Source organism: Coniosporium apollinis, assembly GCF_000281105.1.
Source record: "Coniosporium apollinis CBS 100218 chromosome Unknown supercont1.5, whole genome shotgun sequence".
Classification (NCBI taxonomy): Eukaryota; Fungi; Ascomycota; class Dothideomycetes; genus Coniosporium; species Coniosporium apollinis.
In genome coordinates, this window is record NW_006913267.1 from 44,223 (window position 1) to 65,548 (window position 21,326).

General features: G+C 54.7%; 8 protein-coding genes across 8 annotated transcripts; 3 read left to right on the plus strand and 5 right to left on the minus strand.

The window, feature by feature from the left end:
- Positions 1-445: 445 nt before the first annotated feature.
- W97_01362 (uncharacterized protein) lies at positions 446-3,072 on the minus strand (the record flags this gene model as incomplete). Its single annotated transcript, XM_007779270.1, has 2 exons — positions 446-2,886; positions 2,958-3,072. The coding sequence occupies 2 exons, from the start codon at positions 3,070-3,072 to the stop codon at positions 446-448; spliced, it is 2,556 nt and encodes an 851-aa protein (XP_007777460.1).
- Positions 3,073-4,469: 1,397 nt separating this feature from the next.
- Positions 4,470-6,272, plus strand: W97_01363 (uncharacterized protein; the record flags this gene model as incomplete). The annotated part of the gene is made up of 5 exons (XM_007779271.1): positions 4,470-4,683; positions 4,745-4,770; positions 4,822-4,941; positions 4,996-5,576; positions 5,645-6,272. The coding sequence occupies 5 exons, from the start codon at positions 4,470-4,472 to the stop codon at positions 6,270-6,272; spliced, it is 1,569 nt and encodes a 522-aa protein (XP_007777461.1).
- A 355-nt stretch (positions 6,273-6,627) lies between these two features.
- W97_01364 (uncharacterized protein) lies at positions 6,628-8,361 on the minus strand (the record flags this gene model as incomplete). Its single annotated transcript, XM_007779272.1, has 2 exons — positions 6,628-7,050; positions 7,138-8,361. 2 exons carry the CDS (start codon positions 8,359-8,361, stop codon positions 6,628-6,630), a joined length of 1,647 nt encoding a protein of 548 aa, XP_007777462.1.
- An 891-nt stretch (positions 8,362-9,252) lies between these two features.
- Positions 9,253-10,707, minus strand: W97_01365 (uncharacterized protein; the record flags this gene model as incomplete). Its single annotated transcript, XM_007779273.1, has 2 exons — positions 9,253-10,545; positions 10,603-10,707. The coding sequence occupies 2 exons, from the start codon at positions 10,705-10,707 to the stop codon at positions 9,253-9,255; spliced, it is 1,398 nt and encodes a 465-aa protein (XP_007777463.1).
- A 541-nt stretch (positions 10,708-11,248) lies between these two features.
- On the minus strand, positions 11,249-12,580 carry W97_01366 (uncharacterized protein; the record flags this gene model as incomplete). Its single annotated transcript, XM_007779274.1, has 1 exon — positions 11,249-12,580. One exon carries the CDS (start codon positions 12,578-12,580, stop codon positions 11,249-11,251), a length of 1,332 nt encoding a protein of 443 aa, XP_007777464.1.
- A 1,632-nt stretch (positions 12,581-14,212) lies between these two features.
- Positions 14,213-15,751, plus strand: W97_01367 (uncharacterized protein; the record flags this gene model as incomplete). Its single annotated transcript, XM_007779275.1, has 1 exon — positions 14,213-15,751. The coding sequence occupies one exon, from the start codon at positions 14,213-14,215 to the stop codon at positions 15,749-15,751; it is 1,539 nt and encodes a 512-aa protein (XP_007777465.1).
- A 1,044-nt stretch (positions 15,752-16,795) lies between these two features.
- W97_01368 (uncharacterized protein) lies at positions 16,796-17,038 on the plus strand (the record flags this gene model as incomplete). Its single annotated transcript, XM_007779276.1, has 1 exon — positions 16,796-17,038. One exon carries the CDS (start codon positions 16,796-16,798, stop codon positions 17,036-17,038), a length of 243 nt encoding a protein of 80 aa, XP_007777466.1.
- Positions 17,039-17,369: 331 nt separating this feature from the next.
- Positions 17,370-19,952, minus strand: W97_01369 (uncharacterized protein; the record flags this gene model as incomplete). The annotated part of the gene is made up of 5 exons (XM_007779277.1): positions 17,370-18,377; positions 18,450-19,015; positions 19,064-19,229; positions 19,286-19,508; positions 19,564-19,952. The coding sequence occupies 5 exons, from the start codon at positions 19,950-19,952 to the stop codon at positions 17,370-17,372; spliced, it is 2,352 nt and encodes a 783-aa protein (XP_007777467.1).
- Positions 19,953-21,326: the final 1,374 nt, after the last annotated feature.

Below are 21,326 nucleotides of genomic sequence, written 5' to 3' on the forward strand. Positions count from 1 at the left end.
TGTTACACAGCCAGGCAGCAAGAGTTCACGGGCATGCACGTCTCGGCTTTTCTTCGGAGGCTTGCTGTCCACACATGCGGCGTTTTGTTGTGATGAGACTAAGCGGTGAGGGAGAGAGTATACGAAGTGAGATGCACGTAACCGTTGCAGCAAATGCGGAACTCATCGAAAAGGCTAGCGGAGTGGGGTTAAACTAGCGACGCTTTGAAACAGTAGAAGATGAGCTAGGCATATACAGTCTAGAAAGTGATGGAGCGTACATCTTATAAATTGAGCTGAAAATGAATCTAACATCAGCGAAGAAAAGCAATTCAGTAAATCATGTGTACGCTTTTACGACATGGGTCATAAGACATAGGTCTTGAGAGCGGCAGCCTAATCGCAGCTCTACAAAACCTCGAAGAGGGATATATGCGGACTCAGATTAGTTCTTCGGTGACCTGAGCTATGGACGGCGCTGAGCTGGCGAGGTCGTCCAATTGCACACCCACATGACACCGAGCAGGATCAAGATCCGTCCATGGAGGTTGCCTGGCCACAGAATTCGGCCTAGTCGTCCGAAGATAGAACACAGGTAACCACCGGGATTGGATGGTGTCGCGTCCGGGCACTCCGAGTTGTGCTCAGGCAACTTTGATGCATCCGACTTGAGGCTTCCCTGACTGGCCTTCTCCTCCGCATCTTTAATGATCAAGTTCATGACCACTGTGGTAGCATTCGAGACCTTCCAGCTGACGAAGAGGAAGACGGGAGTCAGCAGTACAAAATCCCGCCACCTGTCTCCAAAAAAGGTTCCGTCGCCACGGAAGAGTCCGGTACTCAACAGACCTTTCGTGTCGCCGGCGAGCCAGATATGATACTGCAGCGTGAACGTCTCTAGAGAACAGCGGCCAAGCCATGTGAAAGCCCTCGAGTGGTAAGCCGCGAGGACAGGATGCGAATTGCGGAAGATGGCGTATGCGAGTACAGGGAGAAAGCTGATGTAAGGATGCCACAGGTTGTAATCGAACTTGTTTGGAAATTGCCACGCCACGATGCTGTATCCAACGAGGATTGTCGTGGCAAATGTTGCGAGTAGTAGTGGCAAGAAGAACGAATGGCGCTGGGCAGGGTCAAAAGCCGGGCTTTCTTTCTGCCGAATGGAAGACCGAGCTAGAATGATACGAGAATGAATAACAGCGGTCAGCATGCCAACGAAGACAATGTACTGATCAAGACCGAACCGGAACCGGACTTCGTATACGCTCCAGTGTATGCGACAAGTAGTCCGGAGGAAAGTAAACACGGCTTCCAGCAGCCCCGGCGTGTGGAAGAAAGCTGAGACCAGAACTGCTGAAACCAGGATCTTGGCCGTCAGAAATTGCCATAGGTGGTTGTGTGATCGGTCAATCCGGAGAATGGCATAGACAACGAGGAACCAGAAGCTAGCGAGCGGCGCGAAGTAGTAGAAGATATACTCCGTTGACATAATGTACGGGAGTATGCAAGAGAGGAGATTCAACCGAATGAGAACAGCAGCAACTCGGCGGAAAGAATAGTCATCCTTCTCGTAGAAGTACTTCGTATGCCCATACCCAGTAAGGAAGAGGTACGATGCCACGAGAACCCGTACCGCCTTGTAGATCCAGAGCTCCTTGGATGCGCCGGTGTAGTGATAAACAAGGATGACGAGCTGCATCCACCCCTTCCATTCGTCTGTTTGGTCCCTTGAGAGGAAGGACTGGAGGCCGTTGGACGGGCTACACCATTTCCGCCTTGAGGAAGATGATGACGGCTGCATGGTAAGGAAGCCCAACAAGAAGCCCACGCCTGTAAGTACCAGGAAGTCGAACTCCGAGTACTGCTTTTGCACTTTGTTGAACATCGGTGTACGGTCTGCCATGCTGGCAAAACCCGCGGCGAGCAGAACCGTCAACCCAGGCCAAGAGAGTGCAGCGTTGGAAGTCAGTCGTACGAAAACAACGATCCAAACGGCTAGGGAAGCTCTCCATAAGGACTTGGCCTTAGGCAGCACGCAGCAAGTTCCGTCGAGTGGATAAACGCCCGCTTGTGCCGCTTTCGTGTTGCAGAGCATGTTGAAGAGCACATCCGCCCTCTGCGCAGCTACCACATCAGTCACATGGACACCACTCTCCTCGTAAGCGGCGATGCGCCCGGACGTCATGTCCTTGAAAGCCCACATGGTAGGGACGCCGTGATGCAACGAGAGCTGCTCCAAATGAAGATTCATCTCCTCAATCACTCCAGGAACCAAAGCTCGGCCTCGATCCGGAGATAGCTTTTCGTATAGAGGAACCTCCACCGGAGCAATGAGTACACGATCCCGCACGCCGTTTGCGGCGCTGATACGGCTGTGACGCTGGTTGAAATTAGAACCCTGGGACCAAATCTCGGCAACGGTATCGTTAATGCTGCGCTGGAACTGCTGAAGTGCTTCATGACCAAGGTGCCGCGCATGCCAAAGACCAGTGCCGAGGAGCATAGCAGTTCCCCCGTCTTGCTGCTCGATTGACGAAGGTAGAACTCCTTCAAGTTGGTTGTGGCGTGACCGTAGCTCGACCTTCAAGGCCGTGCTGTTGAGGAAAGGGTCCCACCAGAACTCCAGCGTAACGTTCCTCCTTGTGTAGCTGTACGAGCTGTGTTTCTGAGCCCTCTCCTTGTGTTTGTCGGCATCATGCTTTGCAAGCTTCCTTGCAGCAGCCCAGAAGACCTGGCGGACTGTCGAATCTCCTACAAAGAGTATCCTCTGAGAGTTCAGGCAGCTTGCTATGTCGTTGGCCTCGTACTTGTGGAGCATGCATCCTGGGGGCTGCCAGTTCTGGAACTCGTTGTCGAGCCACTGGCCATGATTGAGCAGAGCGGTGCAGTAGGTTGGCACGTCGTCATCTATAGTGATTCAGCTGGTGTTCTCGGATAACGAACTTCTCAGAACGGTTTCCAAGTAGGATCAAACATACTGAGGAACATGGGCCGGCAGATCGTCGCTACGAATGTACCAACAGCGAGGATATAAATCGACCAGCTCAAGAGCCGCAACAGGGCAGGAGGTTCAGCGAGCCAGAAGCGAGGCATGGCGAGAGTGCTGAGAGCAGCGCGAAGCCTCTGCAATTCTGGAGCTTGCGAGATCCGGCTTGAGACTGGACGAGGTGTAGAGATTCTAACAGTTGTGCTGCGGAGTTTCCTGGATGACTGGAACTGTAAAGTGTCTTGTAGCAAGCTCGAAGGAAGCAGAATCGGACGCCCTGCAAATCGGGTCTCACGTTGCCGAACTCCGCAAGCTTATCTACCGCATATATTCGAGATTACAGCACGAGAATGTTCACAGTAGACTTTGGTCAGGAATTACTAGAGGGTCGAGACGAAATTAACAGGCATGCCTATTCTTTCTACTACAAGGTCTTACGGTGCGGCTACACATCATCGTGTGCCGTCAGGTGTCTACCATGTCTTACGTATCTCACGTTCAGCGATGCTAGAGCCTATAGACAAGATATCCAGCTCACGCATACCGACAATGTAGGGCGCCAACAATCCCACAGCCTCGCCACACCACAGAGTATAGCCGGAGGCAGCGTCAAATCGGCTTCTACAGCTCACGGCTACTTCTGTCTCGACTGATAAATTACGAACAGGCCGCTGGTAAGCTTTTAGCCTTCTCGTACTCAAAGACCGTCGAGTCCCTCTCGTCTCGTACACATGTCAGTGCATCCAGCTCAAGATCAAACCATGAGGCGGCAGTGACCGAGCGAGGCAGGAGACTATCCGCGAATGCCATTCGGCTGTCTGGGTTGGATCGGGAAAGCTTCTCTGCGGCACTGTGCGTCCCTTGAAGTAAACGAGTTAGTTGACACGGCATCAGAGGTGATCTGGCCGCTGGCGACACATCAAGTGTTTTCACCTCCTGGGGACAACGCCAAAGTCAGACGACAACTAGGGCAATGACAAGACAAGAGCACCCTTCTCCAACCTGACGGTTGGTGGATAGAGTTTTCCGCATCCCACAACGTTCGAATAACCTCAAGCCAGTCGTCACCTGACAGCTGTAACCGAGCTTAGTCAGCTCTTGGCTTTCCACCACAGCGACAGTCGATGGTTATCAACAGCCATTCTCCCAGAATGAGCATGGCCTGTGAGAGCAAGGCTTGAGCTCAAAAGTTTGGTGCCATACCTGGAGTTCCGCCGCCTCACCTAAATTTATCAGTACAGCACGAATTGTTGCGGGACTGGACTTCCGAGCCTAGGGCCTCGGAGCCTCTTATCATCTTTCATAACCATGACCCTTCTTCATGCGAGCCAATCAGGCCTGCAGTAGCCGTTTCCGAATGCCCGATCAATCACTTTCCCTGCTTCCAGCCTCACCGTTGATCGACAGGCTAGACGCGGCCGCTAGAGTCAATGGGCGTTGAGCGCGGGGAGCCTCAATTTTCCTCTGTCATCCAAATAATTTCTTCCTCATTAATTTTTCAGTCATGGCTCACTTTGCTGGCCACGGGGAGAAACCTCCAGGCCAAGCGCCTTCTCATGCGAATGTTCGAGACCTTGAGAATGACTCCGATACGCAATCAACGGACAAGGATGTCGCTCTCGCCTTGGTGGGAGAGCATGCCCAGGCCATTGATCCTGTGGCTGAGGCGCGGGTTGTGAGAAAGATCGATCTGTTTCTGATACCTGCGATGATTGTCGGTATCGTTATGGACTCTTCTCCAGTCCTGCCGCGATCCATTGACCTGACCTTGATTGATAGGCTATGGGTTGGTGTACTATGACAAGGTACGTTTGTGTGCGCTCTAAAGAATGGTCTTTGGTTTGACATGTCTCCAGGCCATACTGGGCAGTGCCGTGCTCTTCGGTATGACAAGGGACCTTTCTCTTGCTTTGGTAGACAACTCAACGACTCCGCCAACGACCGATACCACCCGGTTAAGTTGGGCGACTTCTTTGGTATGTCCCCACCCGTCCACCATAACCTCTCCACGAATCTAACGACAATTCCAGTTCTACTTCGGCATGCTCGCCGGCCTCTACCCCATGACCTTCGCCCTACAGCGCTTCAACCTAGGCCGCATTCTCGGCGGAGTCGTAATCATCTGGGGCGTGGTATGCATGCTGACCGCAGCCGTGACCTCCTGGCGGGGCCTATACGCCCAACGTTTCTTCCTCGGCTTCGTCGAGAGCATCATCCCCACGGGCTTCATGTGCATCATCAGTGGCTACTACACGCAAGAGGAGCAAGCCCTACGGCAGAGCTGGTGGTTCTCGAGCACAGGCCTTTTCACTATCATCGGAGGGGGGCTTAACTACGGGTTCGCGCAGATTGACGGCGGTAGCTTGAAGAGATGGCAGTATATCTACCTCCTGGCTGGCGTGCTAACCATTCTCTTCGGACTGTGGTGCTTCGCGGTGCCGAACTCGCCCGTCTCGGCATGGTTCCTCACGCCAGAAGAGCGCATCATAGCCGTCGAGCGCCTGCGGAAAGGCCAGACCGGAGTGCGGTGCCAAAAGATAAAAAAGTCGCAGCTGCTCGAAGCGCTCCTCGATGTCAAGGTGTGGCTCGTGGCGCTAATGATGGCCTCCGCGTAAGTCAACCCCATTCTCCACCCACTTCCCTCAAAGCACCTGCGCCTATACTGATCCCGGCCTCCAGCTACACTGTGAACGGCGCGGTTTCAGGCTTCGGTCCCCTCATTGTCTCCACCTTCGGCTACAGCACCCTCCAATCAATCCTGTTCCAATTTCCCCTCGGCGCGCTCTGCTTCGTGCTGATCCTCCTCTGCGGCTGGCTGTGCAGCCGATATCCCAACATCCGCATCATCCTACTGATCCTCAACTGCCTTCCCGTCATCGCCGGGTGTGCCATGATCTGGAAATCCGCATGGACGCGACACGCCGCCACTCCGGTAGCCGGGTACAGCATCATCGGATCCTTCGGCGCTGTTGTCAGTTTGGTGATTACGCTCGGGATGGGCAATGTCGCTGGCGCAACGAAGAAGAGCGCGATGGCGGCGGCGATATTCGTGGCTTATTGCGTGGGGAATATTGTCGGCCCGCAGCTGGTGGTGAGCCAGCATCGGGCGAGGCATTATCCGGAGCTGTGGCTGGGGCTGATTGTGTGCTACTGTATCACGATTCTCGCGTCTGTGGGGTTGTACTATGTGCTCTGGCGGGAGAATAAGAAGAGGGACGCGATGAGGCTGGATGAGGCGGAGAGGGATAAGTTGGCATTTAAAGATCTGACGGATAAGGAGAACCCGTACTTCCGGTATGTGCTGTAGGACGGGGAAAGGACATGTATACAGGCTGTAGGGCACCAAGCGAGATTTATCAAACATATGTGCATTACGCTACTCGCAACGTCTAACCGTAGCGCAACACACCGGACGGGAAAAATGCCTCACCGCGAACCTGGAAACTCAAGGCTGTATTTATTGCAAAGCACCCTTTACGATGAATGTAATACGCCATAACACAGTTTGAATAGCTCGCTTGAGGTTTGTCGGCCTAGTACTCACTCTAAAAATTCTGCTGTTCGGCTGAACGTGGATCAACTTGTAAAGATCATGGTAAACGAGCGCTAGGCTGCCGTCACGACAAGGCATCTTCCCCACCCGACGTGCACAACAGCCATCCTCAACTCATCCTCCTAACCATCTGCCCCAGGTGCGTCACCGGCGGCCTCTCCGGCAGCTGCACAAGACCCCTCGTAAGCCTCCCCACGTCGAAATCCGCCTTCTCCGCCTCTTCCAGCGTCAGGCCATGCAGCGGCACAAACGTCTTGACATTAAGGTGGGTCTGGCAGTTGGCGCATCCCGAGGTATGCCAGCGGCTGAGCACCGACTCGACGCCCATGAGCCGCGTTTGGCCCTCCAGCGTGGCGTAGATAGAGAGCACAAAGGAGCCGGAGATGGCGCCGCGGTTGATGCCGGAGACGCGGAGTGTGGGTGGAGAGCTGGCTGGCGGGCTGCCGAGTAGAGGCTCACTTGGATGCAGGGGATCGCTCTCTGAGAGGCGCGGATAGGTGTAGTTGAGTTGCGTCTCGATGTTTATCACGTCCTGATGGCGGGTTAGGGGCCGGTTTTCAGATAAAGGTAAGAAGGAGGAGAGGATGGAAGGAAGCAGAATGTTGCCAGTCTTACATACATTCGAAGTCACAGGCCGGTCGTCTTTGAAGAACGGATTAAGCGGCGAGTCCATCGTCAGCCAGGTATTCGCCGGGACTCCAGGCGTCGGTCCCTGATTATCCACGGTGTTGGTGCCAGGATAGCCATGGATGATGTCCAGGCTCTCCGTTTTCTGAGTCCTATTCTGCCAGAGCCAGAACATGCGGTCGATAAAACAGTGGTGGAAGTAGAAGATGGGATCGAAGCTCGCCGTGTCGTTCTCACCCACATCGCCGTTCGCATCCGCGATGGCGTCGAAGCTTTGTTCGGGCTGGCCAGGCCTGGTGGGTGAGACAGGCAAGTCAAAGCCGCCGATCGCAAGATGCATGTCGTTGTGCGGGCTCTCGAGGGGCACTACCGCTTGGGTGGCCGGGGTCGGGGAGCCTGCCTCTTGCCACTTCTTGACGCCGAAGTGGTCTTCGTTCCATTGCGTGGCCGAGGTTGTATTCGAGAACACAGTATAGTTCGGCGCATTGAGGCAAGCGTAATATTTCTCTCGCGTGCCGGTGTAGAGGTATTCACCGGTGTTAAGCTTGATGCCAAAGCCGAGCCAGTTCTGTACGTTCTCGTTCAAGATCTGGTTCACCTTTGCCTCAGGCATGTCCTTGTAGGTTTTATTGTGCACCTCGGTCTTCGCTTTGTCGTCCGGCGTACCTACCAAACCGGAGTAGGGGTACCGGACGGTCGTGTAGCCCTCGGGCTTGCTGTAGTCAAAGTCCGGGATAGGAGCGAGGTTGTCGAAAATATCATACTGGAAGGTGTAGGAATAGAGCGGATTCGATACCGGGTTCCCATCTAGTACGAACGTCTTCTGCAGGAAGGTCCGGGGCAGCCCCGTTTCTTTGGTGCGCTGATCAACTTCATCCCAGTAAGGAAGCGTAACGTTCTCGCACCCTGGGACGCTTCGCAGCGCGTTCTCGAGCGTCAAGAGATAGGCACGGTGCCATGTCGGGAAGAGAACGTTGCCGTGATTGCAGTAGCCGCCCCACCACTGGGAGTTACCCCAGCCGGCGCCCCGAAAGGGTTCTCTATGGTAACCAGCGATGGTGAAGAAGGACTTAGGGGGGAAAGCCGAGTTGGGGTCGTCGGCAGGCTGGGCTTGGATGCCCCGCCATGCGCGTATGAGATCCTCCAAGGGCTTCTTGTTGCCTCTGTCGTAGTCATCCTCAAGATCGCGGATGGATCTACGCAAACGAAGTGCCATGGTGCTTGTTCGCGCTGTCGTCGCTTGGTTGCTGCCAACGACGCTGGCATACCGAGCTCCTTTATAGTAGTCAGTCGCGTAGCGGTTCACCCAGGCCTTGATAGTTTCGCCTGTTTTTCATCCCTTGCATCGCGGACAGCGACAACAAGCAGCGTATGCGAGCCACCCAAGGAACGCAGCTGAGCTAGGTATCAGCCAGCCACAGCAGCGACCTGGAACGCGAGGAGTGAGGTTTCTATCGGTCATGCGCAGATTTGAGGCCACTCCCTTCTAGATACTCTCGCACAATAAAGCTCTTCTGGCGCTGACGGTGCTCCCGAGCTGCCTTTCAGCTAAGCCTTCCACTCAGGCTTGAACATCTGACACGAACATACCCCATCTCTATTTGCCGACAAGTAGAGCGGGCGAGTTGGCCCGCATAATCAGCAAGCTTCCATGCTTCTTCTGAAGAAAAAGTCCGTCGTTCAGCCAGCCGTCGTCTTCAGCTCTTAACGTTGATCGTCGTGGCTTACTGCATGTCATCTGCCTCGATCATCGAATGGCGCACGCTCATCTTCCCATCTGCAAGCAATTCAGGCAGCCACGGCAGGCTTACACGCATTCTGGAATGCATCCACTGCAAAGAATCTTAGCCAATGCGGAGACGAACATGTGGGGAAGTGCGGCAGAGATGACGGGTAGATCTGCAGCTGAGCCCGGCGCGAGGGGTCCAGTGATCTGGCAGAACCTCTGGGTACAACATTGAGACATCTTGAAGTCGCCGTGATAATACCCAGTTTTGTAATATTTGTTATTAGCCACCTTACGGAACTTGGAGTACTGCCGATCACGTGATTGCCGTCGGCTTTACGCCAGTTTCTCCGTTGATGTTGAGCCGTTATGCTGTGAAAATTATCCTCCTCCAAAATCCTGCGCATCTCCAGGAGGCATCGCGTAAATCGTTTTCTGCCCCTTGTCTTGATAACTCGAGCCCCTCGGCTTACTCCCTAAGGGTATGGGCGGAGGCGCGCCGCCCGTCAGCTCTGGCCTCTTCTTCGGTATCGGCGGCGGTGGCGGCGGGGCTTTTCTCCCAAGGCCGCTAGTGCCTGTCGACGAACTTGTCTCGCTTGCCCACGGGTTGTCGCTGACGTGCTGGGTATCCGGAACCGCGGCGCTACTCTGAGGCTCGGTTCTTCCTCCTCGTGTGGCGTCTCTGTTGTTATAGTTGTTCAACTTGTCCGCGATGCCGTATTTCTGGTTCAGCCCACTGGCAGCTTGCCACGTGGATGTAACCTGCTCGCCGTGGCGTTCGCGGAAGTTGCTTGCTGTTGATGCCGCATTCCTGGCATCGGAGAGGGAGACCTTCGAGGGGTCATTGCGCAGGGAGTTCGCTGTGTTAAGCGCTTCCCGCTTTTGTGCCCACGTTGTGCCTGTGCTGCTGCTCCCAGCGGTATCCGTAGGAGTCGATCGCGTGGATAGCTTGGAGAAGCCGGATTGGAGGGTGTTCATTGGAGAGCTTTGCGCGCCTGCGGAAGGTGCGGCTAACGTAGGAGGTGGTGGCAAGGTGCCGGAGCGAGGGGCTACAGGAGGCGGTGCTGTACGGCCGATATCGAAACCAGGGACGGAGACACCAGCGTTTCCCAGCCTGTTCAGTGCGCCCTGGTTGATATAGCTCGTTGCCGTAGCTGCAGACTGGGCTTGTGCGGTCTCATTGTATGCAGGCGGTGCGGTTGGAGCGTAGGCGTCCGGGTGCGAGTTCTGTCGCGGCGGTAGTCGTGGTGGGAGGCTTGGTTTGGGTCTCTGCGCAGGAGGAGCGGCCGACCTCTGAGCAGGTAGTTGTGGCGAGGGAGAGGCATTGTTAACGCGTCTGACTGGCGGAGGGGGTAGGTTCGCGGTGCTTAAGCCGGTGGTATCGACGCGGTATGGACCTGGTGGAGGCTTCTCCTCTTCCTCCTCTTCGGCTTGCCGCGTAGGACGCTGTGCTATCTGTCGCTGTGCTTGTACCTCTTCCTGTGGTATAGGAGCACCCCATCCGCTGGGATCTGGTGTCGTCTTGTGCGGAACTGCTGCTCCGCCATGGTAGCCAACGTGCTTTGGTGGTGGACCGAACGCTGCTGGGTCTTTGAGCGAAGAGAGGGGAGCGGACTGGCGGTTGGCTGCATCATCCCCTGAGCTGCTGCCCTTCTTCTTTCCGATCCATCCCGCCTAGAGCAACGCCTATTAGCTTTCTTTCAGTCACCGAGGTACTCGATCATTGCGTACGATCTGGTCTGCGCCTTTGAACTCGGAGCGCCAGCCGCCTTCGGCTTTTCCACTCTTGCTTTTGGGATGCCATCCACTCTTAGCAATCTCCTTAAAGTCAGGCATGTTGAGGTAGGGGAGCAATGTCGAGTTGCAGAGTTGCTAGATCCAATGAAGATGACGCAGCTCGGAAAGGTCGCTTGGGAAAGCCGACGGGAAGGAGGGTTTCCCTTGTTAGCCGGCAAGACAGGGGTTTTTCGTTGCACGTGAGTTGCGGGAAACACCCTGAAACATCCACAATCTACTCGACAAATTTAGGGGCTGATACACCAAACAAGCAGCATCGTTAGCAGTAAACGCACGTCCAGGCTGTAGGAGTGGTATATAGTCAATTTTTATCTACAGCGTACAAGAACTAGAGGGTATCAAAAGGGGTATCGTGCTCTCCCAAAGCCAACTCCACGCTCGCTAACCTAGGTTCAAACAGCAACAGTAGGAACAACGACAAACCCTGTACAGAGTAGGCAAGGATGCCGATGGACCGAACGGCTGGCGTGCTGATAGGGAACGCCGTGCGAGTGTACTTGTTCTCGCTCCTGAAAGGTCGCTGCAGGCCGTGTCTTCAATCCGTCGTGGCTGGCACATCATGTCCCATTTTAGCAAGCCTTCAGTCTTCGAACTTGGCCTTGGCTACGTGAAGATTCTTCTCCAGGCGGTACTTCGGCATGAAGCCCCCCCAAAGCCACCATTTCCTCAACCTCCATGGGATTCTTGTGCACTTCAATTCCCGATCAACAGCTAATCGAAGTGCTTCCCGAGCCTTGCCTGTCTGCATGGACACGTCTGGTTTGACTGTTGCGGATGCCTCCATCGCTGAATCTGGAGCGAGATCCACAGAGCTATTCGAGGACCGGCCCAGCAGCTCACCGGCGAGGGCAGGGCGTCTCATAAAATCCCAGTAGAGTTTGCTCCACGGCTGGCGCTCAGCGTAAAAGTCCGCGTCAAAACGATCAGCGTCTGCAGCGGCCGTGCGTAAAACACTCAGATACGTTTTCAACATGCGGCGTACGTCGTTGAGGCGGCACTCGGACCACTGGTTCATGCTCTGCCATTTGTGGGTGTAGTGGTATGGATGCTGGACTTCGCGGACCCTGCCGAGATCCCCAATCAGCCATTGGGTTTGGTCGATCGTGAAAATGTTGTCGATTTTGATGTCGTCGTGGCACAGTTCCTTGGCGTGGAGGTCTCTTAGAGCAGTGAGCAGCCGATTGAATGCTGGTCGTAGGAAGGCATCCAGCTCATGTGGCTGTTGTGGTCTTTCCTCCCTCAATTTTGAAACAAGCGTTTGGAGAGTTCCGCCTCGTATAAACGGGGTTACTAGGCGCCATGTAGGCGAGACTGGAGCACCGCTCTCGCTGCTAACGATCAAGAAATAATCAACAGCCGGAATGAAGTCCGACTTGAATGATACATCGACTGTCCCCGTCATGTTGCTCTCCGAGGTGACGTTCATCATGCCGCCCAGCAGCAGTGTGGCAGGTATCTCGGCTGGCCAGTTGCCGATGCTGCCTGCGAATGTCCTCCGCGTGTACTCCGGAAGGCGATTGCGCAGCTGCGTTCTGAAGCTCTTTATAACGACATCGCTACCCGTCTCTTCATCCCGGTAGATGGCAGTGTCGCCCTCGCAACCAGCGCTGAGCGGCTTCAGGTAGCTGTATCGGTCGCCTATGTTCACGCCCTTCGCGGTTTGAACGAGGCGGCGCGCGGGGTGCTCCGGCAGGGGTAATGAGGGACTCGTAGTCGGAGAGGTACGGCGATCGAAGTCTGTGGGTGCATTACTCCAGTAGGTTCCCCACAACTCGATGCTTGTGGATAGCAGCACATAGCCGACAACAGCGAAGGCGCAGAGAAGTCTGAATCGTCTGCTGGTACCGAAGTAGCGTGCGAGTCGCCGCGGGGACGGAGCCCGCCTTGAGGGAAGTGCCTTCTCGTATGTCATAGTAACACGGTGGTTGAGGATGTGCTAAGGATGGAAAGGCGGCAGCTGGTGTTATTGCATGGTGGCATGAACGGCGCGATGATTGACTCAGACAATGTGGATACAGCGACTGACGGCGACGAGGATAGTGGTGAAGACAGCAGGTTTCAGGCGGAGATCAAGGAAAACGGCCAGGCGCTTGTTCACGCGCTGGCTAACTCAGAGGAGAGACCAAGGCAGTGACGAAGGCCAAACCTGCCATAGCGCTGACCAGCAAGCTGAATCCGTGCAACTTCACCTACCCAATTGGAAGCGTGACAGGCGGCTGACCGGCCCCGAAACGACCTCGGGAGGTTCTCCAGCGTGATGCCGTCCTCAGCGGCGAAACGAGGTTTTTCTGGCTATTTGGCTGCGGCGAGTTGAAAACAAGGCACGCGCAGCCCAAGCGCAAGACGCCGACGCCAACGCCAAGTCACGAGCTTACAGTGACGACGGCGGCTTAGCTGCTCGCCTCATGCGCTCTAGAAAGGAGCTTAAATGGACTGTCTAACCGCTTGTCAGCCAGACGCATCCTGTCTGGGTTTCGGATCTGTTTTCGGCCACTCATGGATCCTCACACCTCTTGCTGCCGTGACTTCCATGTTAGAAGATGGTGGTGTGGGTTCATGTCAAAGACCTGGTATGGAACGCTGCGGCATGGGACGGCCCTTTCGTGATGTCTGCAGTCTCACCACCGTGTTGATGCCGGTGAGCTTCCCAGTCTATCCGGGCATCTCGGAGCCCGGTCTTTACGAGCCAGGAGTTCTGCGGTCAGCACGCCCCAGCGAAAGGCTGACCTTGCTTCAGTACTCCGTATCACCGTTTCAAACCCGCAGCGTGTCGATGCGGCAACCCTGATGAGATAACGACAGAGCCACTGACGCGAGCGCTTTCAGCAGCCAAACGGCCAGGTGGCGTGCGGGGAGGATTCAAGCAAGTCCGACTTGGTCAACAAAAGTTACCGATCCCCATCTTTAAGCACCGGGAGCGATGACGGGAGCGGCAGAAAGAGGCTGTTTAAAGCTTGGCTGCGGCGAGGTGAGCAGGAGTTCAAACCAACCAGCACCGCGGACAGCCAGCCTAAAAATAATGCATCACCATCTTGAACCCGGGAGGCTTGGGTTTCAGCATGCCGGGCTCCCACCGACTCGCGCCGATGCATGAGCGTGCATGAGCGTGCATGAGCGTGCATGAAGCTTGCACAGCCTGCGTTCGGTTTTGGCCTCCCTCCAACTCAGCTGAGAGCACTGCATACGATGAGGCCACTTAGTAACGTGCCTCGTCTCAGACACTGTTCTACCCTTCTCTCCTCCCTCTTTCTCTTCCATTCTCCCGTCAAACTCATGCTCGAACAGTTCATCATGACAGAGGCCGGGTGTTAGAGGAGATCGTCGCTCCGCTATCGATAGGCACAGATGCGGAGTCAACGTGCACGACGTGAGTTCCCCGACCTTTCGGCCCCGCCATCCACTTGCCGTGCAGGGCCTCCCAGCACATCATAGGCCATCATGCCAGAAAATCAACGACCATCGCCCGTCTGCGCGCTGACAAGACCGTGTCGCTGCCAGACAATCGTCTCCAAATCTTGTGTTTGTAGACAGTCCTCTGCCCGCAATGTCCTTTCTTCGACGCCGTCAAGGTGGCCGCCGACAAGACACCGATGACCGTTGGCGGTCTTTCTCAGTTCCCTCCGAAGTATTCACAGGTGGCTTCCCTGATGAGTTTACTCATACGCGTTTCAACGAGTATGAACGAATACCAGCGACCTCCGTTGCATCGCTGCCGACGCCCCTCACCGCCCAAAGCGAAGACTCCCCACCGTCTACTCCAATCGACGGTCCGACTCCCACTACCGCTCCGGCTACTATTCCAGCGAGACCCACAACAGTCCGGCCGACGTTGCGAGTGGTCACCACCACGAACGAGGAAGACGCACTAGAAACCGCTGATACTGACAATGAGCTGGTAACCGCGGAGCCAACCTCCCCTGCGGCAGCAACACCAACACCTCAAACGTCAAGGAGCCCCACAACACCACCTCCGCCGCCTCCCACCACGAACCCTTCGCGATCCACACAATTTGATGCAGAACAGCTTGTCTCCACATCTTCGCCAGAGCCTACCGGGGCCTTCACATCGCAGCCAGCCGCTCTCGTACCACAGCCTACCACCCTCGTCACAACAACCCCATCCACCTTGCCCGCCAGCCTTCCCAGCAACACCTTAATCGACACATCCGCCTCCAGCAGCCCCATCCCCACCGCACTAGTAGGTCCCAACATTCCCGGGGACGGCCCACCCGCCTTCGGATCCCAATCCGGTACCATCCCACCGCACCCGTCGCGTCCCAACACCCTCGCCGCGGCCCTCCCGCCCATAATCGTCATCCTCCTCCTCGGCGGCCTCTTGGCCCTCTACCTCCGCCGGCGACACCGCCGCCGCCGCCAACACCAACAACTCAGCACCCACCCGCTCTCCGAGAAGCTCGTCCCCGCTTACACCTACCCACTCGCGGACTCCGGCGCCTCGACGCCCGTCATCGGCACCGCGGTCGCAGTGCCCTACTTCCACGCCCACGCCCGCGCTACCACACCGCGCTTCTCTGCCCCCACACCCGCGGTACACGTGCAGTCGCCCTCGCTCGCGAGCCTACACCCGACCCCGCCGGCACCCGTCATCATCGCGCCGCTGAGCCGGAGCAACGCGGCATACTATTCCGGCATTGACACGTCGGACGCTGTATCCGTAACGCCGTCCGGCCGGGCGATCAGCGCGTACAACCGCTGCTCGAGCGAGGCGGGACACGAGGAGCCGCCGCCACCGTACCGGCCGCGCAGCGTGCCGAGTATTTCGGAGAGCAGGAACTCGAGTCTGCGCTTGCCGGAGGGGCTGCGGGCGATGCTGGTTATGGAGAGGGGCAGGCAGGGGCAGGAGAGGGAGCATGAGAGGGGGCGAACGGCGGAAGCGGGGGACAGAAGGGGAGAGCGGAATCCGTTTGAGGACCCGGATGCGGATGAGGGCGGTGTGAGCGATGCGGAGGATGGAGGCGTGGTGGATGGGATGGGCTCGAGGGACATGGAGGAGATGAGCGAGGTGTCGGAGCTGAGCTATCAGAGTGAGGGGGAGGAGGCGGTGCCAAGGATGGGTGTCTAACTCGGCAACGGAGAAGAAGGGGGACGAGAATGCGGCGGGAGAGTGGGAGGAGAGAAATTTATTACGGACATATTTACTATGACGGACAGGGGAGCAAGTCGGCTTTTTTTGGTTGGATATGGGGCGTCCTGGGACAACATGATATATCATTTTATGCCGGCGTTATATTGTAGCTGGCTTTCCTCTTTTAGTTCCTGTTAGCAAGCTTCAGCATGGAGGGTAACGAAGGATGAATCGACGCGGAAATGCCATTAGGCGTATCGGGGGAGTATACATAGTGCTCAGACAAAAACACCTAGCTAATGCGGCATTTAAGCTGTTCGCCTTATCATCTCGATTCTTAAGATAAACACAGTGAAGAGTGAAGACCATAGGATCAATATATGTTGAACCACAGTGTGCTGCCCCACCGATTGTCTTTGCCATTCGCCTGTAAATTGTCAAGATTCGGCCTGCAAGGCTTTGCTCGATTAATGAGTGCGACGAAGAGGTTGATAGCACGATCTGATCATGGACGACGTGTTGCTAGTCCTGTACTGTATGCTGACGAGGGTTCCAAAGGCGTCTTGTTGAGTGGACCACCATGCGCTTAGGAAGGACCGAACCGAATTTCCTGATAGTGGAGCCGGTGGGAATTGGTGAGCATTTAACACCAAGAAAGACGACCGTTAGAAATAGGCGTCCTACAGCGTACTCAGTAGTGAACGGTTGCTTAGGGTGTATATTCGGAAGCAGCGCCACTAGTAGGGTACAAGTAGCTAGCCTTAAAAAAAGGATTAAATTAATCTCGAAACCAGCCGAAGCTGTGCGTACAGGAGCGAAAGAATAAGGGCACTAATTTTACTATACTCTACGGGCGAGAGAATCATACGGGCGAGAGAATTACTACGCTAAGATTCTATTAAAACTATGACTACTCTCTTTTATCTTATGACACTTAAACTATAAACATGAGAAATTATAGTACCATGCTAAGACCAGTTCACCGCTATCTAAGCCCGTCCAGCCTCATTAGCCGACCAACTAATGAGCACCTTGTTCGTAATGCCTTCGACGAAAGAGAAGATGACGTACTTCAGGCAGGTACAAAACTTCAAGGCCGACTATGCCCCGGCAGAGTTCACGCAATGGGAGTTCGAAAGGACTGGCATGCGGGTTGTCGTAGTCCACAGAAAAGGGCCTAAAATATACGGCTACTTCGCTCTTGCAACAGAGATTCATGACGACTCAGGGGCACGCAAGTCATCTCCTTATGCTGCTATGAACGCAGCGCTGACTGTACACTAGCGCACACTCTCGAGCACTTGTGTTTCATGGTAGGAGGATTCTGACGGGAAGAGGTACCGTCATTCATCTGTCTGAAGGGATCGAGAAGTTATAAGCATAAGGGCATTCTTGATAAACTAGCTGTTGGTGAACATGAGTGGTTGTGTGTCTCTCAATCTTCTACATACAAGCAATCTGTCCGCAACATATAGTAAAGATTGTGTCTTTTAGAACCTTCGACCCTACTTTCCTTACAAAGTAATAATCTGCGTCTGTCGGAGAAAGATGACTGTACCTTCATATTCCAACAATATGGAAGGGGCACCCTTCCACGGCTTTATACGTGTTAGTCTTACAAGACCATGGTTCCATTCAGTGGCAGAATCCTGGAGCTCGCTCCCACCCAAACACGATATTCGGTTCCGAGGGTAAGTCTCCACTGTTGCGCACCAGTATCCCACACGCTTAAGTCGCGCCGTCTCAGATCAAACTGAACGTGTCTCGTCTCACCCGGCGCGATCATCACCTTGTCAAAGCCCCGCAGCTGCCTAACAGGCTGGCCGGCAACTGGAATCCCAAGGTACAGCTGGGCCACCTCGGCCGCCTCTACATCGCCGGTATTGGTGACCTCCGCTGTCACGGTGGCTAGGTTGTCCCATAAGTCCGCCTCCCCTCCGGGAATTACTGGCCCAACAGGGTATTCCGAGAGGTTCCCATCGCTTGTAACTTGAATATTGAGATCAGAGTACTCGAAGGTTGTGTAGGTGAGGCCAAAGCCAAACTCATACCTGGGCTCAATGCCTGCTGCATCAAAAGCGCGATAGTCGATGTAGACACCTTCTGTGAAGTTGTCCTGCGGGAAGTAGCGGTCCCAGCCAGTGTAATTGACGGGTGCCAGTAGCGACCCGTAGTCAGATTCGTTCCGTGGTATAGAGTAAGTAAGCTTGCCGCTGGGGGAAACGTCGCCATAGAGAATCTGCGTGATCGCCTCGCCTGAGTTTTGACCCGGCAGTTGAGCGAAGATGAGTGCTGTGACGTTAGGATGGTCGATCCAACGGTCAACTAGACGGACGCCAGCGTTATGGATCACAACAATTGTGTTGTTGCAAGAGGAGGCAATGTTCTCTACCAATGCATCCGAGAAGTCGTCGCGTAGGGATGGCCGATCAACACCTTCAGAAGCGGCTGAATTTATAAACACGAGACAGGCCTCGCTGTTGGTGTCAATCGTGCTGTTCGCTCCGTTGGTGTCAAAATCCCAAAACAGGGCGGTTCTGTCTGCACGTGTGCGTCGGGACAGGGCCTCGAACGGTGCGTCAATATACCAAGGGGTAATAGCTCCTGAGCCGCCTCCGGTTATCTGAGTTCCATTCGGTGAGATGGGCAAGAATGGTGGACACGTAGCGATGACCGAACCAAAACCACAGACTACAGAGCGGTAATTCTGGGATTGGAGACCCAGGGACCAAGCACTGAATCCTTCTGCCGGACTGTTGTAGTTAGGGTTCTTGGCATCGTAGCCAAAGATTGACATCATGCTGAGATTTCGTAGAGGTAGGGCGTTGTCGATGTTCTTGACAAGGACATGGCCCTCAATAGCTCCCTGGAGGTTGACGGCGTCGTCCGCGGGATCTCGGGCATCGACCACAGTGTGAGGACGCAAGTGGCTGCGTGCCATGCCAACTGCTAAAGGAGGCGTGTCTGGACTGTCCTGGCCCACAAAGTACCATGCTGCCATGATTCTCGTTGCCATGTTGTTGATTTGGGACTCTGGAACCGAGCCATTCCGGACTGCTTCAGTGAGATTGGGGCCCCAGAAGCGGAATCCAAAAGGCATGACCATGTCGAGACCGCCCAATGCGCTGGCAATGCCAGTGTGTTGAGCACCCCAGTCGCTCAGCACGAAACCTGGAAAGCCTAACTCGGTCTTTAGAAGACCGTTCAGAGCTTTGCTATTGTGGCAGCTATAACTGTTATTAAGGCGCTGGTATGCGCACACTGAACCCCCGTCAGAATCTACCACCATGAAACTACATGAATACTTACTAATGCTGCCTGTACCAGCGTGTACAGCGTCCGCGAAAGGCCACATGTATAGTTCGTGCATCGTCGCATCGTCCATGTTCGAAGACGAAGTTTCAATAGTCTTGTTGCGGTTGCTGAGATCTGGGCGGGGGTTTCGCAGAAGCTCTTGCTCGTTTCCAACAAAGTGCTACTCATTGTTAGCTTATGCTGCTAATCCCAATAATGTGAGTAAGTCTCTCATACCTTGGTGGAAGCAATTACGCCTCTGTCTTGGATTCCCCTAACTGTTTCAGCAGCAAGGATACCGCTGATGTAGGGATCGTTGCTGAATCCCTCCCAGTTGCGACCACCAAGAGCAATCCTTCCCAACGGTCCGACCATAGGGCCTAAGGCGATTGTGGCACCTTTCCTTCTGAATTCGCCACCGATCGCAGAACCGCGCGCGTAAGTCAGATTCCGATTCCAGCTAAACTACAATGTAAGCTTCTCAGAATATTTTTTCTCGTGGAGCTGAACTTTACCTTGCACCAACGTGAATGCCCACAGCGTAGCCATTGACGAAATCAGTCTCTCTCACACCATTCGGGCCATCCTGCAAGCACATTCCAGGAAAGTTCAGGCGTTCGATGGCCGGGATGTTTCCACCGCATCCATTCGTGGTGTTAGAGAACCCTCCGGTGATGTTCACCTTTTCCTCAAGTGTCATTTGAGCAACGATCGCCCGAGCGCTTGACAAGGCGTCGCCCCAGCGGCCGTCACCCTCAGCATCAGGTGATGGATAGACCGGTGGACTCTGACCGTAGAAGAAGACATCTTGTTGGACTACACCGTTGATGATAACTTCTTGGGCCAAAACAAGATTGGCAAGGAGAGTAAGTCCTACGGCAGCGGCGGATTTGATTCCCGACATATTGATCATCGAATGTGTGTAGTAGTTGTGGCTTGGCCCCAGGAATTGGAACTGAACCGCCCTTGGTAGCCGACGAGAGACTCTTTTATACCTTCCATCGCCGTTACGCAGCACATACGAGCTGTTTATCGTCTCTTGTCCGATCAGTCCAACAAAGATTTCGGCCGAAATCACGATTTCAAGAAAAAACCCAAACTGTATAAGCGAGCGCCAAGGGAGGGAGGAACTGCCGGTGGGCGGGGTAAGAGAGCGCTAAGGAAGGTAGCTACCGCCGGTTAAAGGACAGTAAGAGGGATTCCAAGCAGGACACGGAGACTCGCAACCCTCTGCCCAGCCCTATTGACTAAACCAGGCCAAGCGGGGCAGGGTTTAAGCTTAGGACGCTGATAATAGATCGTCGCGCAATTGCAACCAACTGCAGGGTGGGAAATATTCGATTGCCGGTGTGAGAAGAATATAGTGATTCTCTCGCCTGTGTGATTCTCCTGCCTGTAGAGTATGTTAACGGGGTGAAGATTAAATTATATCTCCGGGTTTGTTACGCCCTATCCAAGAACCAGCATGTTGACTGGGGGTTGCGAATAAGACGCTGTTGCAACACTCCTCTGAGAAAGAGTGTAATCTCGAATTGTATGGTTGGTATTCTGAGCAACTAATAGCTTAGGAGGTCTAGGAAGATAGACAAGCAGAGATGTTCGACCGCGGGAGCATCATCTAAACCGCTGGCGCGCCTGTGCCGTCGAATTCGACTCTGATCGCGACATCGGACCGTTTGTATCTCTCAGTCAGAGAAGGTGGATCAGTGTCAGGAGACTTGTTAGCCATGAGGAATAATCTAGTATGCAGATCCCCCTGTGGCCGAGGTCTCAATGCCTGTCAGGGCCCTCGTGTGGTTGAAAGGAGAGCCGTTGTCAACGCCATGGCTTGTTTGATGCAGGAACCCTCGCAGGCAATTGCGCAAGCGCGGATGACCTGTTCCGAACTTCTCCATCTGATGCCTGTTCTAGGCGAGGTAGAAGGAGCTCACGGAGAGGATGCCGTGAACCATTCCCGGTTAACGTCTTTGAGCGCAGCCACTGAGGGCTCTTGGGCCGTCGTGAGGGGCAGGAGAGGTATTTCTGGAAAGATCCAAAGCCAGACACTTCATTGAGCGTAGAACACGAATCCCAATGTTAAGTTTGAGCGGCTGTCGAGTAGATTACTGGACGCTAGAGTATCTGGAGAGAAAGGATTCTCCCTCTGGTAGAACCACTTCAGGCTTTAGGTCCACGACGAACCTCACCGCCGCAAGCAAGCGTCGCCAGTTTCAGAAGTTCCCGTCCAAACCCCCTCTGCCGTGCCTCAGGCTAGTTAAATCGGTCGTGGTCTTTTCCC